Source organism: Sciurus vulgaris, assembly GCF_902686455.1.
Source record: "Sciurus vulgaris genome assembly, chromosome: 8".
Taxonomy (NCBI): domain Eukaryota; kingdom Metazoa; phylum Chordata; class Mammalia; order Rodentia; family Sciuridae; genus Sciurus; species Sciurus vulgaris.
Genome location: NC_136468.1, coordinates 57,665,904 through 57,685,513, shown reverse-complemented (window position 1 = coordinate 57,685,513; position 19,610 = coordinate 57,665,904). Strand labels below are relative to the sequence as shown.

Here is a 19,610-nt window from a genome sequence, read left to right as displayed (position 1 = left end):
TTAATTTTGCATGATTCCAAATTACTACGAATTTACAAAGCATGGAACATATTTAGCTCCATTCATGTGTGCTGGGGACTAACTATACATGTAAAAGTCCGTATAATATAAACACAATAGCTAACGGCAATTGTTTGGAACTAGCACCAACAAAACACTTTCCTAGTTGTAGTATTCTGTCACTGATACAGTTTAGAGTCTCTGGCTTCTGGTGATAATAAAATGTATGATAGCCAGTAGTTGTGCTCTAATAGTTTTTAATTCAGAACAGAAAATGCATTCCTTATTGTATGAAACCCAATGCCTACTCCAGATATGTCACAAATACCCTGCCGATCAGATTAATAAGTATACATTTAATAGTTAATAAATAACTGAAATTGCAAGTTTTTTGAAAGGTATAGAGAGCCAAGGAGAGTAAGCCTCTTCTGAAATTTCTTTAAGTGAGGAAAATAAGGAAGGCATCACAAAAGAGTTAAATTTAATACTCAGACTTTATGATAGGTGGTCTCAGACTACATGTGTAGAGACTGGTTCAGGAGAAACTTCAGGTCCTGGAAGTGAGGTGAAAAGGACAACCAATGGATGTTGATTCTAACATCCAAAATTCACTGGGAGACAAATTTGGTTCACATGAAGACTGGGATCAATTAAAATAGTGAAGGAAAATGCAATAAAAGTAAATTGGGGTAAGATCAAGGAAGGCCTTGGTATCAGTCCAAAGTGTCTGTGTGTTAATAAGCACACAATGAAGAACTACTAAAAGATGTAATGATTAGCAAAGAAGTGAAATAATTGAGTCCTCTTTTAAGAAAACTGCATGACATATTATATAGTGATCTGTCAGTAACAAGTATTTGTGCAATTTTTCTTGGATTTTTATTTTGTTTGTGGCGCTTCTATTATTCTCCCATTTCTATTATTTGAGTGTCATTTCTCAAACACTATTCCATCTAACTACTGGATGATTTCCCATATCTGCAGATGTGAAGGTAGACTTAACTAGATATAGGTTATTTTTAATGCTTATATCCTCTGATCATTTTGTAATTAAATCTAGATATCAAAATGAATGGGTATAGACTTTGATGCTTCCTTCTAATGTACTAATGGATTGTGTGCTCGTGTATCCTAGGATTCCCTTGAGAAAATGTGCATATGGATTACCAGAAAGTAATGGATTTTTAAATGAATTTAAAACTACAAAGTGACTTATTTCTCCCTCATTTCATGATCCTTGATTTATACCTTTTAAAGTCACATCTCCAGCCTGTTTTAGCAGTTCCACAGTTGTTCTAAAACAAAGACTTTAGAAATTGTTTTCATTTTAATGCATTAATTTTTCATATGGATGATATTATTAAATTTCCTTGCCTATATTTGTATATTTTGAAAGAGTCAGCAATGAGTACTAAAAATAGTGTTGATTCAATATTCATAAGGAAATAAATATATCATGATTGAAGAGGACTATGATTTAGTACTTCACACTATCAGAGAGTTGGTGCTTATATTATTTTCCTAAATAAATAAACATATACTTAGCATATTTGTTCAACAACATTTCTTTAACAGATGCAGCAATACTAGTTCATCATAAAAATGAGTCATCATGTTCTTTTAAACATTCTTCTATATAAAAGTGACAATAAATGTCATTTTCACACATTTCTCCCATTTCTATTTATAATTTTCACCCATACTTAATGGTAGTCATAAGAAAATTCTAATTTACTAGCTCCAAATCTGTTGGATAAGAAAGGAATTTATACTACACCTGTATTTTTTTAACCTGACAAATGGAAATTACAATCCTTTCAACAAAATAATCTTCAAATGCTCCTGCCTACCCATCCATCCAGCAACATTTTTCCAGCCCCTGAAGAAGTAAAAGGATAAAAACAAACAAAAAAAATCCAGGTCAAAGATGAAAGCCACCTGCTGTCAGCAGGGAAATGAGTATAGTTCTGGCATGAAGGCTCTCAGGAACGGGTTATAAGCATTTAATGACCGGATAGTAACTCTTGCAGACACCCAGAAGCCAGACCTGGGATGGCAAAGTTCAATTCACAAGCAGTTGTATTTCTCCTATAGGGAAGTCAGTTGGGCTGACTTTGTTGACCAGATCTAGGTCCCTGGATTTGTTTGCAAATCCACACAATCCACCCCTGAGAACTTTAAGCCCACAAGGGGACTGAGAGGGGATAATCACTTTTGTACTAAATTGTCACCTCCTTGCTTATTTTTGTGAAGTTCTAAAGAATACAACCGTCTGACCAACACAATAGATTTACTATTGAGATGTCAGAATCAGGAGCACTTAGTCACCAGTCACTTCTATGTGTCTCCACTCTATTTATCACACAGCCCCTTTGAGGCCAGGATGCCAAAAACCTTGACATCCTTTACAAAGATGCAGATGAAAGTAACAAAGAAATTAAATGTAAACAAGTCTGATCCCATGTGCTCTCTCTGGGTGGTGAGTACAGAGTGCCTGCTTTCTTTTTCTCTGTAGCTTTTATGTTTGCAATATTTCTTAATTTTATAGTGACAAAAAAGAAAATATAGTACCAACGAGTCAGTCATTTGATTGGGTGTTGGCTGCATGATATAAATTGCTATGATCTTCTAATTATAGCATCTACTAACAGGTAGTCATGATGAGGCTAATGGTTATTACATTTTCCTTCCACTGGCACACACAAGTTCTTATAAATCTTACATAGACATGTAAAGTAGCAAGAAACTGTCACACATGAACTTTTATTGAGTGTGTCTTTTGACCTGTGGGTCATGATGCTGGTTTCATCTGGTAAACATGGCTTTATCTGTATACACCATCCTCTTTGAGGCTTTCTCAGCACTTAACATCATTTTCCCTTACACACTGGGAAACAGAAGCTGTTGGAAAATATAATAATTGGCATTAAATTTGTATGCTTTTGAATCCTGATAATTTTATAAAGTCAATGAAATCTCCAAGACATTTGAGACCAAATTGTAGTCTATTAAAATCTTATGTTTATTCAGAGATTTTAATAATATTGGTTGAAGTTGGATGCCAAACTTTTGAAATCAATAGACACCAGAGAATCACACACCTTAAAAAAAAAAAAAAAAAGTGTTTGACACTACAGTTAAAAGTTAGAAATTCTCCTTTGGTTAAAATTCAGTTCTTTTGCCATTCTGCTCTTCTATATCCTCAAGCAGGTAAAAGAATGGAGTTCTCTGAAACAATTTAAAAACCATAATGTGTCTTTTGTGTGCCCCTCTTTCCAATTCCTCCTAGTAACATCATTTACTCTCAGATATTTTACCTTGAATTAAACTACTCACCTTCTTTTCAAGTGTTATGTAAATGCTATAGTATTTTAAATGATTAAAAATACTATTCCATCACAGAAACAGTCTCAAGGAGCAAACACACTGATTTTCCATGGACTGTTTTCACAAATCGAACATAGAAGATGAGGAGAGTTTAGCATTTTTGTGCTTTTGATTCAATGACACCATCACATTCTTTATCTGATTTGTCATTTAAACAAAATGGGCCTTGCAGATTTTAAATAGCCCTGTGTTGAAATACACCATCAAATATCCTCAAGACTGTTTCTGTACTAAGAACCACTGGAGACATGATCACAGCCTGACACCTCACAGCAGTTGGGCCATTTAGTTTTCTCTGTGCCACCTCAGTCTTCAGGGTATCTAGGGATAGGTTTTAGAATGTTTCTAAAATTTTTATTGAAAACCTCATATACATCTCGGGTTCCCTTTTCTATTGGATCTGAACACTGGTTTTGGTGGCTGCAGAATAAGGAAAAGTAATAAGCTAGTCTCATAGCATTGTAGTCTGGTGTGCCCCATGGGGGTTAGTTTCCAACAGAGTTGAGTCTCTTTGAAATTGTTTCCTCCTCTGCTGTACAATGGGGGAAAATCTGAGGATTGAGGAGAGGAGGAGTGTGAAGCTCTGGGCAACTAAAGTGGGAATTGCTGACTAATATTATTGTATTTAAGTGATGCTTTCTTGTCTCTCAACATAATTGTTCCCCCCAACCCCTGCTTTAAAGATCTCTATAATCAGTAAAACTGTCTTCATTGTGATTACTAGTCCACAGAGTTGGGAAAAGCCTTTGGGGAGGAAGAGACAGGCAAACAGGCAGATTATTTTTTGGATAATGCTTTTATCTGTTATATATCTGTTACTATAGGTAAATAATAATAAAAAATTTTGGAAGTGAAAAAAAAAGAAAATTTAATACTGGTTAGACTTAAGTCTGCTGAGGCATAAGTAAATAATAATGGTAAGGATAATCCAAACATGGGGTGGCCAATTCAGAAGCTTGAAACTATGATCATGATGTGGTGGAAATGTAAAATAAACTTGGAATAGGCTTCACGAGTCTCATTGGATAGGATGCCATATGTATTATAATACATTATTATATTTCATGGAAGAGCTTGAAAGAGGATATTTTCATATGTTAAAAGAAGTAATGAAAGATATTGAAGTTATGCCCAGCAAATCAAATAAAAAACTCTCATACTTTCCTTTTTGGACCATGAGTCTTCTTTTACAATATGCTTAAACTGTATTTCATGTAACTGGTTTGCTGGGATTTAAAAAAAATTATGACTAATAAAAATAAAAGCATAAAATGAAAATAATTCTAAAATGATAATAATACTATCAAGAAGAATTACTTGAGTTAACTTCACAAAACATCATAGCTGGTGATCAACTCAGGTAAGTTGTAGAAATAAAATCTATACTATATAGAAACATGTGATGTGTAAAAATAAGTATCTCATTATTATTGTCTTGAGATACTGCAGTTACTGTAGACATTTCTCTTTGCAAAAAAGAGAAATTTATAGGCATCTTTTTTCTCTTTACCAGCATAAAATCTATTATCACTTGCTCTTCACTATTGTCAAACATTTTAGTGTCTTTTCTGATAGGAAGAGTAATCCAAAATAAATTGCAGATAGCTCGACAGCTGTAAGAGAGATTAGAGACACTAGAATCTTTCTTACTTCACCTACTAATAATCTTGAGATACCTTAGCAGTAGAGGAAACGAAAACATACAAACATCTAAGACACAGGGAGAGGAGAAGATAAAAGTGTATAAGCACAAAATGGCAGGCAGGCATTGGACACAGTACTTTTCAAGGGATAAATTCTATAGAGACTTTCAAGGAAAATTTTGTTTTCTTAAAGAAATATTCAGTATTTAGAGACAACTGTTTGTGATTTGGTATTAGAGAATGACAAAGCAAACAGAAATGGAGAACATGTTTTTCTAACTACTTTAAAAACTCATAAAAATTATTAGAAATGCAGGACTTGGATAATACACTATGCTAAAGAACTTGGTTCCTAAGGTTGAGCATATTAAATTAGGTAAATCTAGGAATATTTAGCAATCTATTCCAGGTAGAATCAGAGTTCATTAATTAAGAGAGAGGGGAAAAAATGGAAAAAAAAAAAAAAAAAAAAGCTATAACAAACAGTATAAATCCTTTCCTAAGAATTTCTCAGACAGGAAAACAGATGGAAGTGAAGCAAAAGCACATCTGTAACTCATGGGCACTAAATCTCTCATTTAGGTTGTAAGTGACACACTGAAAGTAAGCACAAAAACCACAGCTCGGTAGAGATCAATAAATACGGAAAGTGTCATCGGCCTAAAAACACAAATCTTCAAAGACAGTAATTGTCCAAATAGGATCATATATCAAATAGACAATGCAAGTGGAACTGAAGCAAAAGGCTATTAATGAGACCCCCAGGCAAGTTATGTGAAAGGGCCATCCAAATTGAATTCCTGGCATGAACAAAAGGAAATACTGCAAAACAAAAAAAGAGAATTGGCATATCCTACAGCTGGAATCCAGAGTGGGCTAGCATAAGTAAACTAATGGACAACACTTTCAAAAATGAATAGAATCCAAAAGTAATGCAAAACAGCCTTGAGGTGAAAAGTCCCAAGCTAGCCTTGCAAAAGGGACTGGCATTTCCACACTTTAGTTTACAGGAACACACACACACACACACACACACACACACACACACACAGTAATAAACATCACACAGACATAAACAGTGGTATCTGAGAGTAATAACTTGGGAAGTAAATAGACACAAATCTTCTCAGTATTTATTTCATGCTGCTGTGCCTGTTCATTCAGTCAGTATTTAATACCTCACCAGGAAGATCTGGATGATTTACCATCTATGAAAGGAGTCTTCCTGGGTTTAAGTGCTTCAAGGTTCTGACTGTTTAAAAGCGTGGAAGAATTATAGAGCTTGACAAGGACTCAAGGCTAAGTACCTATTTTAAATATGAAAAGATTATTAAGTAGTTGGACTGAAAAGTGTGACCCTATTGAAAAATAATTCTCTACCATATACAATGACAAACATGCTGGGTTTGGAGGAGTGTGGATTAAAGTACTTATTCTCAGACTGTCATTGATCAATATTGCATGTGAAATTATCTTCTAAATCAATTTATTCAGTTTATAATGTCTCTCCCCATCCATATCTCTTGACTAAAATTTACATTGTTGCAACCATTCAAAAAATTTTCACTGGATATGATTCCAAATGATTTTGACTTTATTTAGAAATAAAATTCACCCTCAAAGTACAAATATTCTTAAAAATGAGGGAAACATATTAACAGTAAATTCATCCACTAAAACGAATAAAATGTTACTCTCAATAACATTTGGCAACTAATCTGACCCTAACCAGTTAATACACACACAAACCACCATCACTGTTTTTTTTTTTTTTTTTCTTCTTTTTATTGGTATTGGGGATTGAACTCAGGGGCACTCAGTCACTGATCTACATCCCCAGCCCTATTTTTTATTTTACTTAGAGACAGGGTCTCACTAAGTTGCCTCGCACCTTGCTTTTGCTGAGGCTGGCTTGAACTGACTATCCTGCCTCAGCATCTGCGGCTGCTGGGATTACAGGCATGCGCCACTGTTCCCGGCTTCTAATCACTGTGGAGTTTAAGTTTACCTAGCTACAAAAGGTTGTATGTATGATGTGTGAGTGCATGTTTGTGTGTGTGTGTACATATGTTTGTGCTTTGTGGCATTAAACTCACTGTAGTATGACCAGGTATTTATATTTTTTTTATGTGTAAATGTCTTATAATAGAGTTCATATTCAAAAACTCAAATCTAAGTCCCTTCCATTTTCAATACCTTCCTGAGTATGTGCCACACCCAGAATCAATGCTCTCATTGAAGCCTCACAATTACTTGTAAAAATAGTCACAGAAAAGTCATTTTCTAGTTTAAGAAACCAAGGTAATAAGTAGAGTGGGATGTAAATCTACATCTGATTTCAAGCTGAATGTTTGTTATCGCTTGGGCAAAGGTCACTGATGATATCCTTACCATCAAGCCTAATGCCTGGCTATAAATTATAATCCTCCGATTTCTTTTGAGATGTGACATGCCTGACATCTGCTTTCTTTTTGAATTAACCTTTTTCCTCAAACTGTGACAACACTCCATTTCAGTTCTCTGCCTAGCCATCAAACAATTTCTTCTCAATCGCCTTTTTAAAAAAAAAAAATTTAGTAGATGGACACCATACTTTATTTCATTTATTTATTTTTATGTGGTGCCAAGGATGGAACCCAGTGCCTCACATGTGCTAGGTAAGCACTCTACCACTGAACCACAACCCTAGCCCCTCAATTGCCTTTGAAGATACTTTCTCTCTCTCTCTCTCTCTCTCTCTCTCTTTGTGTGTGTGTGTGTGTGTGTGTGGTGGTGGTAGAGGTGGTGGGGATCCAACCCAGGACTTTGTGCATGCAGGGAAAGCACTCTACCAACTGAGCTATATCCCCAGCCCTCATATGCTTTCTTAAATGTCATTTTCCTTCAGGAATCTCTCCTTGCCTTTGATCTTATAGCACACATTTTACTGAGCAATTTTAGATACTTAGGAATTTGGTGACTTCCAAATTCATGAGTTCAGATACTACTGAGCCTCAGGTTTATATTTTCACATAGCTAATATATCAGCATATCCCAGAGCCACATCAAATTCAACATGTCCAAATATAAAATCTATGCCTCTAAACTGTTTTTGGTGTTTCCTATCTCATATCAATGTGTCCCTTTGTACATTTTTGTGATCCATGCCTTATCTTATAGAAACCACAATTTCCAAGATTGTAGAAGTACTTGTCTACAAGGTAACTATCCTTTCTGAGATAGGGACAAGGGAGAATTAAAATGCATTAAAAATTCAGTTCCTCTGTAATGCTAGTGATATTTCAAAAGTAACCATCACATGGCTACTATATTGGATAATGCAGGTACAAGACGTTACCATCATCATGGAAAGTTCCATTGGACAGCACTAATCTATATAAAATATTTAATAAAAGAATGATAAATAAGGAGCTTTTAGAAATCTGCAAAAAGTTTCTATTGAAAAATCTCTTGAATCTAATTTTATCTGTTTTTTTCCTATTGTCTTGGAACCTAATAGACCTTCTTCTTACAAATATTTCTAAATCCAGATACATTCTCCAAATTGTTGCTAAATATACCTTCCTATCTTGCTACTTCTCTGTCTCAAACATCTTATAACTCCTCATAGGCTACAGAATAGAATTTGCAACTGCTAACATGGAAATAAGACTTATAACCCAATTTGCCACTCCAATCTCAAAAGACATTGTTCCTCATACACACCCCTTGAGTCACAGTTACATGATTTCAGTGTTCCATGAACAAAATAAACCTTGTCACAGTGCTGTCTGAAATGTCTGTTCCTTAGTACTGTCCTGCTCCCCTATAGAACCTGATTTAAGCACCACTTCCTTTATATAATATTTTTGAGCTTCACTAAATGCTTAAGAGTTCTTAGCTTTTTACTTTTAATACGTTATATTTTTTGTTATCTGTTTATATGCCTATTACTCTCACTGTACAATGAATTTTTTTTTTTAAAGGGACTGGTTTAGTTATACAAGTTGTCTTATATAGTACAGTTTGCACAAAACTTTTATTTTGTTGCTATAGTTGAAATAACAACTATATGAATTAATGGATTACAAAATTGAAAAGATTTACTCTTCTTCTGTAAGCCCTCCTTTAGTCATTTTTTTGTGTGATATTTGGCTATCACCAAAACCTCCTCACTAATCACTATATGGAACTTGGTCTAATAGCAATATAATGGGTAGGTAAAAAAAAATCTCTTATAGATCAAGATATACATATACATATTTAGTTAAAAGATATGTATATATTTTTAGTAGATGAAGAGGTAGAGAGCTGTTAAATTGTCATAGTTTTGTGTTGTGCTAAAGTATTCAGTTAAAAATGAAAAGAAACAACTGGAACAGGAAAAACAGAACCTGAATATTTTCAGATACACAAAGTGGGAAAATGCTGGTGGAACAAATAGAACAAAGGACTCCCATGTTACTGAAAAACCTTGGTAAACTCAGTAAAGCACACACAGTTTTCTCTTCATTCTAATAGGATTTCTTCTTAAATCTTTTCTTGTTATCAAATTTTGCTTCATAATATAGACATGCATTCTGATGTTTATCAAATGTAGAAAAACAATGTTATGATGTTATAATGTCATTTGGGGGATTAAAAAAAGAAACAACAGAATGGGGAAAGTTTCAAATAATTTCAGAAGAGATTTTTCATGTGAAAAGGCCGAGTTTTTAAAAATCATTTTTAAACTTGTTATTGCTTTGTAAGGCATGTCATCATATTTTTTAAAGATTTCAAGTCATTTTTAATGTACTGAGAGAAATCTCTGCCTAGATGTGCTCAGTTTTTGTCACAATTTTATCCTGAATTGTTAAGTAGAATTTAGAAACATAGCTAGTATTACTATAATTAAGAAATTGCATATAAGCATTTAGAACAGATATAAACATTTGACCAGTGGATCATTTGTTCAGTGAGAAATTTTGAAGATGATACTCACTTAAAAGAAGGATTAAGTGGAGAGATAAACTAATGAGTGAAGAACCTCTACTGTTTTTCCTAAAGTAAATTCATCCATCACATGTCCTTATTTGATCTTACAATTTGTTAGCTTTTAACTAAGAACAATAGCATGACAAAATCTTGCTGTGTGGTCTCAGAGGTTTTTGAGTTGGAAAGACTCATTTACAATCTTCTGTGACTTTCTAGTTCAGTAAGAGTTTGTTCATAATTTAAAAAATATATTCCATGTCTGATATTGAGTCTAAACTTCTAATGGTGAACTTTAAAAATGGAAAAACAAAATTTTGAGATATTTCTCTACCTTTAAGGTCAATTCTCACTATGTTTATATTAGGATAAAAATAATACTTTATTATAAATGAATTTCTATTAAATGATTAGACCTACCAAGAACTAAGTCTTGCAAAGGCTCATAAACACGGACTTCTTATATTTGTTCATCAGAAAGTGACTCTTGAAATACCTCTAACGTAGTTCACTTACGCAGACAATGTCAACAACGTCACAGCTATTCAGGGTCAGAATACTGTTGTTAGAAGTCATGCTTCAGTACACTAACACACTAAGTCTACTAAACAACAGCCATTCATCCCTAGGCACGAGGCTTTAAGAAAAATCACTGTGAACTCAGATTCTAAGAGAATGAGGATCCTTTTTCAAGTGTCTGTCCACTGGAGGTTAAGAGGATCAGTGGGAGACAGCATGATTGGCTAGGATACTAGGCAAAGAATGATCTGGGCTCATAAGTTGGCCTCATTCAAAAGCCGAGTTTTCGTGAACACTTTTAACTTCAATGGTGGTTTGTATCTCTAACCCTGGAAGTTTTCAGAACCTGATGGAACAGACTGAAACAAAAAGTGATAGGCTCAAATGGAAGGAAATGAAAAGTTTGCACACAAACCAAAGAAAGTTTCCAGTTGAAAGTATTTATTAATTTAACAGCTCTTGCCCTTAATAACTGAGTTTATGACGAAAATGTCTAAAGTTGCTATTTCTTATTAGTTGCAAATCCAAGCAAAAAAGTTACTGAAATAAAAAACATTATTATTCTCTAAAGCTTGGGTACTATCAAATGAGACCCCACAAAATGGTGGGGTCTCACGGAGTTTCTGGGTTTAACTGTAATTTACATAAAATGACACTATTTAAGTCTAATGACAATTTAAATTTTCTAACTTATTTTCAAAATAAATGTTTTGCCTTTGGGAGTTGTTTTTTCTTCTTTACTCCATTTTCTCTCAGAACTTGGTTTATAAAATACTATAGTAAAAATATAGGCATATTTTAAATATAATGAATTCATAAAAAATACAACCTTTTATATGTGATGTGTATTTTGATAAAAATACAGAATATGATTGTTAGTGTCTAAGTAACTTCAGTGATTATGTTAAGTTACTTTTAACTTTAAAATAAGATTATTTAACATTGTTGGATAACATTTTAACTTTCATGGATCAGAACAATGCAGTGATCTTACTGGGAATTGAAATAACTGGCAAATGGATAGTCCTGTCAAGGAGGTGTAACTCACATCAGAGTAACAGTTCAGCACTAGGAATTCAATTATAATACTTTAAAAATGTAAATCCTTGTTCTGTTTAACTTTTGGAACTCAAAACTTACATGTAACAGTATCAATCTATCCTATGAGTTATAATTAATGGGCATTAACTTTCATTTCAAAATTACCTTGTTGTTTCATACATACGCACATATGCCATAAGTAAAACAAATACATATATCTTACCTTACAAACTCTTCCAACTCGAGAAAGAATGGTCTTATCAGAAGTACTGCTTTCTTGCGATGATTCCCGAAAGAAGAAATATATTTTATCATCATCTGGATTGTAGGTGTCTGGTATGGGGAAAGTTCCAATAAATTTGGCTCCTGTTTCAAAGAGAAAACTAAAAATTAAAATACTGAAAGAATCCAGTCATAATAGTACCAGTATCTTTGGTATGTAAAACAATTAGTTGCAGAATAAAAACATGTACCACGAGTCAAATGTGGGAAATAAGACAGGTAGACATAACACAATATAATGTAGAAACATGAAATCGCACCAAAAGGTACTGAACAAGTACTCTAGGAATTCCAGACAGCAGGTTAGAACATGACCAGTTGATACTCATATTTGCTGCAATTCTACTAAATCTTAGTCACACGTCACTTAATGACAGGTATAGTTCTGAGAAATGCCTTGTTAACTGGTTTCATCATTATTAGGCAAACATCATAGAATATAATAACATGAACCAAGATGGCCATGATGTCAATAGGCAGTATAATCTTATGGGACTACTGTTGTATATGGGATATGTGGTCTATGGTTGATTGAAATATAATGTGGATAACTCTTCTTAAAAAAGAACTGTCAAATCTAGAGATTCTCTATGATTTTATATTATCTTTCTATATGATGGATTTGCCACCTTTTAACCACACCAGCTTTTATAAAGAACTTAGGAAAACTATACATATATCTTAAATTTTGACACAGATGGTGTTATTGCTACATTTTTGTAAAATTACCCAAGGGGAAAAATGAAAAAAAAAAACAAAACAAAACAATAGTGTTTGGGTCCTCTCCAGTAAAAGTTCTGAAAGGCATTCTTTTTGCTTGTCTCTGGCACTTATTGTAAAGATGACCTTAGACAAATTAATTATCATCTCTTTATGTCTCAATTTCCTCATATGCAATAAAAGGCTCTTAATGTCATCTACCTTCTAGGATACCCGATTTGATACCCAAGTGAGTTAATATACATAAAGCACTTAGCATTGGCAGTTCCTGACATAAGGCTTCAATAATGTAATTTATTATTGAGATGGTGGTGATGAGGATTATGATTACAATTATTATGAACAACATCAAGAGGCTGATAGAAAATTTTATCTTGTATTTGCCAGAGTAATATATGTTTTTTTCCCCCATATTTTACTGGTGCACTATAGTTGTACATAAGGGTGAAATTCTTTGCTACATATTTGTACATGGACACAAAATAACAATATAATTTGGCCACTATCATTCCCATTGTTACATTTTTGTACATGAAAACTACATACAATAAAATTTGGCCAATATTATTTCCCAGTGTCTCCTCTTTCTCTTCCCTTTTGCCTCCCCTGGTCCTTTTCCTGTACTCTACTGACCTCCTTTGATTTTCTTTGGATTCTTCCCCCTACCCCATGCCCCTACTTTTCTTTTCATCTTTCCTCTCTAGCTTCCATATGAGATAAAATATAGGACCCTTGACTTTCTGAGTTTGGCTTATTCCACTAAACATAATGTTACCAAGTTCTATCCATTTTCCTGCAAATAACATAATTTCATTCTTCTTGATGGCTGAATAAAATGTAAACACACACACACACGCACAACACATAACACATTTTCTTTATCCATTCATCCATTGACAGACACCTAGGCTGATTCCATAGTTTTCTATTATGAATTGTAGTGTTATCAATATGTAACACATTTTCTTTATCCATTCATCCATTGACAGACACCTAGGCTGATTCCATAGTTTTCTATTATGAATTGTAGTGTTATCAATACTCATATGAGTATGCATGTACTGCTATAGTATGCTGACTTTAATTCTTTAGGATAAATACCAGGGAATGGTATAGCTGGATAATATGGTGGTTCCATTTCTAGTCTTTTGAGGAACTTTCAAAAGACTTGATTTCCATATGGTCATACTCATTTACAACACCAACAGTGTAAAGTGTTCCTTTCGCTCTACATCATCTCTGGCATTTATTATTGCTTTCTTGATGGTTGCCATTCTAACTGGAGTAATATGAAATCTCTCAGTGTAGTTTTGATTTGCATTTATCTACTTGCTAATGATTTTGAACATTTTTTTGTATGTTCTTGGCTATTTGTATTTCTTCTTTTGAGAAATGTCTCTTTAGTTCATTTGCATATTTAATTGGTTTTTTTTGTTTTAAGTTTTTTGAGTATTTTTAAAATTGAGGATATGAATCCTTTGTCAGAAGAGTAGCTAGCAAAGATTCTCTCTTATTCTGTAGGCTCCCTCTTTACATTTCTAATCATTTACTTTGCTGTGCAGAAGCTTTTTTATTTAATGCCCTCCCTTTTATTAACTCTCGGTACTATTTCCTGAACTTTATGGGTCCTACTGAGAACATCATTGCCTGCATCTATGTTGGAGTGTTGACCCCATGTTTTTGTCTAAGTGTTGCATAGTTTCTGGTCTAATTCCTAGATCTTCGATCCATTTAGAGTTGATTTTTGTACAGGGTAATAATGCATAATTATTAAAAATAATGTTACTCCATATATACTGACTTGGAAAGATGTCCATAGTCCATGTAAAGTGAAAAACTATTTGCAATACAAAAAACCTCTTTGCACTACATCAATGACAAATCCATTTGTCTAACTCCTTGTTTAAAAAGCTTTCAGCACTTTAAGTCTTGGTTCTATGTTACGAATTAACTAGGTAACAGATCTGAAATCGGCTGATACCAATTTTGATGAAAAGCAAAGAAGACAGAAAGAATGGTTATTGAGACACAGGAAAGGACTTTAATTAATTAGAAAATGTGAGGCACCTGGATCTGGAAGGAAGTACAGAGCACTGAGTGTTTGGGAAGTAGAAGCAGAAGACAAAAAGCTTCTAAAGAAAAATAAATTGATGGGAGGTGAAAAGATCAACATTGCCTTCGGTAGTGTTTTATCTCAAGAGCATTGAAAATTGTTCTCTTGCAAATGTACAGCAATTGGTCAAAAGATGAATAAAGAAAGCTTCACAATAGCTTTCTTCAGTGGACAAAAGTTAATGCTGAATTCCAAGTGATGGGCAGTTGAGTCATTACCAGCCCAACCTCTCTGGGTCAGCCCTGTGTCTCCATCCAGTCCCTGAATGTTTTCCTTAAGAGGAAAACAGAGAAGGGAAAATAGGTACATGAACTTTCTTCTTCTCTTTATTCTTTATTATTTCCCTGCTTCTTTTCAGAATTTAAAATTCTGATGGGCTTCGACACTATTGATAATATCACTTTGGTATGGACCTAGAAAATTACATGAAAATTAAATTTTAGAAAACCACATAGGACTTTTTAAATGTTTCTTGTCTAATTGATCTCAAATTGGCAAAGTCTGTTAACAATTCCACTCAAAGTTTTTTGTTTCCTCTTCTCAGTCTTTCTTTCCAGTTGTTATTATACCGCAAATGCTTGATTTTGATCCCTGAGCAGAGTAAAACTCCTTTTCTAGTTACAAATTAACACTTTTGATTTATTTAAATGATTTCTTAGTAAAAACTCATTGTGGACAAAACTTTTCTCATAAATATGGGATTAGGGCTTCAATAAATTAATGAAAATAAGAAATTATTTACTTTCTTCTATATTCAAGGACTACTAGGAAAACAAAAATGAATAAGAATGGATTTTTCAATTTTATTATGGATTAAGGAAATATTGACATATGATCAAGATATGGTTAGTGAGAAAACCTGGTCTTCATATTTCCAACCAACTTTGGGCTCCCCCAGACAAGACAAGGAATTGATAATAATCTATAGAATTTTCTGAATTTACAGATGCCTGAATATAATGCCAAAAAACTGGTTGAAAACCTCTAGCTATATTTTAACTATATAAAACTATAAAACCCCATAGTAGGGGATTCTTAAAAGTATCCAAATTTGAGTCACTAATAGACTACTGTTCTGGATATGGGGAAAAATATATAATTAGATTCATTAACAATGGTCAATAATGCAGATATATGGGTAGATGGGACAGTGGGGAGTTGAATAATAAATATAAATTTTAAGATAAGAAGGATAAAACTCAAATTATGCAGAAATTAAAGAAATATAATCAACTTACCTTATTTTGACAAATAATGTGAGTTTAAAATGAATATTAACATGAGTAAGAGTTTCTTACAGCACTTAAATATAATTTCAGTAGAAGTTACTTATGTAGCATGATGCCTCTTGTAATATTAGATTCCCATTACATTGAAATAATAATTGAGTTAAATTTTAAAAATAACATACTGGTACAATACTAAAATAGTGGCACACAATTTACATAATATTCCTTTCAGAAAGAAATGAGAACGCTATGATTTGAAATAGAAAAATCATCCCATCCCAGGTAACAGGAATACCTATGTGGGGGAGAGAGTGGCTCGTAAATCTTCCCTCAGACACTCAGGTCGGGGGAAGTGGTTACATGAGCTGCTGGGTCTTCAGTTGTTTTGAGAGTTCTACAAAGGAAACAGGATTCTAAAACAAAATAGAATGTTTTAGAGACCTAAAAGAAGTACAAACATATTGGCCAATTTTTGTCATATTGCAGAAATGCATAGGACAATCTCCTTCAAATATGAAAAACACTATTCAGGTGTTGCCAGGTAGTGTCATTTGAAATGGTTAAAAGTAGACTATGACTCCACTCCACATTTCAGCAATCTATTTATGACATAAATGGAGGAAAATAATGTAGATACTTTTCCAAGTGTTATTTCTTTTAACTTTCAATTAATATATAACATACAACATGCATGGTTTCATGTTTATTCAGTCACTTTTGATTTTATTGAACTCTCTCTTAGATGGACCCTCTTTTAAAAGTTTTATAAGAAAACTGTTTTGGAGGGGAATGGTGGAGATGGTTAAGCCAAATGTTTATTACAAACATTAAATAAAATCTAATTTTTTTTTCTGTTTTTTTTTTATTGTAAACAAATGGGATACATGTTGTTTCTCTGTTTGTACATGGCGTAAAGGCATACCATTTGTGTAATCATAAATTTACATAGAGTAATGTTTGATTGAGAAAATAGGTATTACCAAATAATATACTATTCTGTGATTTGAATAATAAGCATACTTATGAGTTAAAAATAAATACAAATTTCAAGAATAGAAAGTTTCTTGCCGTTTACTAAGGTTCTATCTTATAACACTGATCTTAGTATTTTATGATACTCTTTCCTGACCTGCTGCCAAATGTGGGTAAAAATAGGTATCATTTAATTAGTGCATAGTCGTTGAATTAAACAATTTAAAATCATACCAGGAGGCACCTGGGCCTTATTACAGCACATTTTCTCTCTTTGGCATTTGAAACACATGCACTAATAGGGATGGAGTTTGAAACCATGCATTTTCACAAATGAAGTTCTAGCATGACACCACAAAGTTCTGCCAAGTGAATACGGCATAAACCCATGTGGCCTGCAGAACTCACCAATTCCACTTCTCCCCACGAGCTCTTTTCATCCAGATGAGCACACCTACCCAAGGATTTAACGTATTAAGCTTCTAACTTTTATTTCTTCTATAATATCTTGTTCCCATTATTTTTAAAAACTTTTTTCATGTGGGAGAAGAATTTTCAGACAACAGAGCACCCCAAAAGAAACTTCAAATGAAAACTGCCTCCATATGTTAAAACTGAAAAGTTAAAAAAGTCCCCATTGATTCCAGGAAAGAAAACAAAAACATATGCATTGGAGACATCATTGTTTGTTTTCATTTTCCAAGTGATCATACTCCCTAGTTTCATCCTAAAATTCTAGCAAAACTCAACTGTTTAAGTAACCATCCTAACGTGTTTATATTCTTATTTCTTCATATGTTCAAGTTCAAATTGATAAAGAAAAGTAGTAGCAGTTCTCTCCATCTACAACTGCCCATAGTATGGTTTAGTATCTCAAGGAAGAATTCAGGATTCATTCTTCTCAAGTCTTAAAACTGGATTAGAGCTGGGTGTGGTGGAGCATGCCTGTAATCCCAGTGGCTCTGGAGGCTGAGGCAGGAGGACTGAGAGTTCAAAGTCTGCAACAGCAATTTAGTGAGGCCCTACGCAAGTTAGCAAGAACCTGTCTCTAAATAAAATATTAAAAAAGGACTGGGGATTGGCTCAGTGGTTAAGCACCCTTGGGTTCAATCCCAGGTACCAAACGGGGGGAAAAAAAAAGATTACATAATCTTAAAGAAATTCTGAGCAGGACCCTGGCACTGTTAAGTGAAGGGATCAGTTGATCTCCCATTGGTTAATGCCAAAATGGGGCACAGAACACAATATGGCTCACACTCATGTACTTAAGAATTTTAAGTACCCTAAATAGTTCAGTGACTCAAATGTACTTATAAAAGTTTCATGTAACATCATATCTAAAAAGCATAATTCTATAGAATCTATATTTAAACTATTCAATGCCCAGTTTCTAATTAAACTTTTACATTTCACTTCATCCAAACATAATATCACATTAATGAGAATTTAGTTTATCACATGCAAATAAAAAGTAGGAAAGAAAACTGAAAATGAAAGCACAGAAAGGAACATTTAACAAAAAAATTCTTTAACCAGAACTAAATAAAACGCTGATGCACTAATATGTAGGAGAACAAACAACTAAAAGGCCCACATGGGGCCCACTATTTGAAATGCTAATTATCTCTTACTTTTTTCATCTGGCAACAATCTTATGAAACCCAATAGCGAGGTTCACATCGACATGCTACATGACTAGTAAATAATATTCACAAATGTGTTATAGTATATGATTGTAGGGTAGTGTTCATAATTTATAAATAAGGATACTTTAAACCAGCCTGTCCAAAAGAAATTTCTGCACTGATTGAAATGTTTCATATTTGTGCTGTCCAATATGGTAGCCCCTAACCCATGTGGCTATTGAGCACTTGAAATATAGCTACACTGAATGAAGGAAGTTTTAATCTTATTTAAATGTAGTTAATTTGAGTATAAGTAGCCACATATTACTTGTATTTACCATAATGGACAGATAGCCTTAGACCAATCCAATTTCAGTGTGTGCTGTGACAGGTCCAGTTTTAAACAGCAAGAACCTTTATTCTCATAATTGCCACAAAAGAGCAGTCAACCTTCCAGACTCAAAGGACACAACAGGTTACTCTTAGCAGAAATTTAGAATCATAATGGAAGACTGGGCTTGGTGGCTGACAGACCTGGAGATGTCTCTTCTTTATGCTCTATCTCAAGTTGTAAAATATGCAGTTAAATAAGGAAATGTATAAGATAAAATTTGTTCTCAACCATCGGCACAGTTCATCTGTATTCTCTCTTCTCACACTCCTAATGCCTGACTTTTGGTCTTTGGACCATGGACTAATGATATCTGGAAAATGGCCATTTCTCACAAAGGAGAACAGAAAATTTCTCTGAGCAAGCCAATATTTTGCCATAGCCCATCAGGTCTCTCCTCATAATAAGAATCTCATGTAATTTCTCCCCCTGCTCTGCCCTAGTTTCCCTGAGCTTGTAACTGACTGGCTCCTGAGCATCATACTATCCTCACTCTGCCTTTTGCTGCTTGCACTTACTGTGGCTCTGTCCCGATTGTTCCCCTAGCATCACTTTCTCTCACTGTCCTAGTCCTTGCTGTCAGACCCACATCCTTGGTTTGCTATCACCTAACATGGCATGTAGACATCAACTCTTTTTATGCTGAGGCTACAAGAGCAGAAGATAGGCCACCAAAAGAGCAGAATTTAGATTGCTAGACTGTGTCACACACTAGAAAGAATAGTGTCCTGGGAT

The 19,610-nt window shown here is 33.9% G+C and overlaps 1 protein-coding gene across 1 annotated transcript in view; it reads right to left on the bottom strand.

The window, feature by feature from the left end:
- The window catches only part of SEMA3D (semaphorin 3D), a 194,159-nt gene that overhangs the window by 43,322 nt on the left and 131,227 nt on the right, over positions 1-19,610 (bottom strand). Inside the window, exon 9 of the mRNA XM_079151830.1 lies at positions 11,767-11,909. Within this exon, the coding sequence (XP_079007956.1) occupies positions 11,767-11,909 (143 nt within the window). The remainder of the gene's footprint in view (positions 1-11,766; positions 11,910-19,610) is intronic.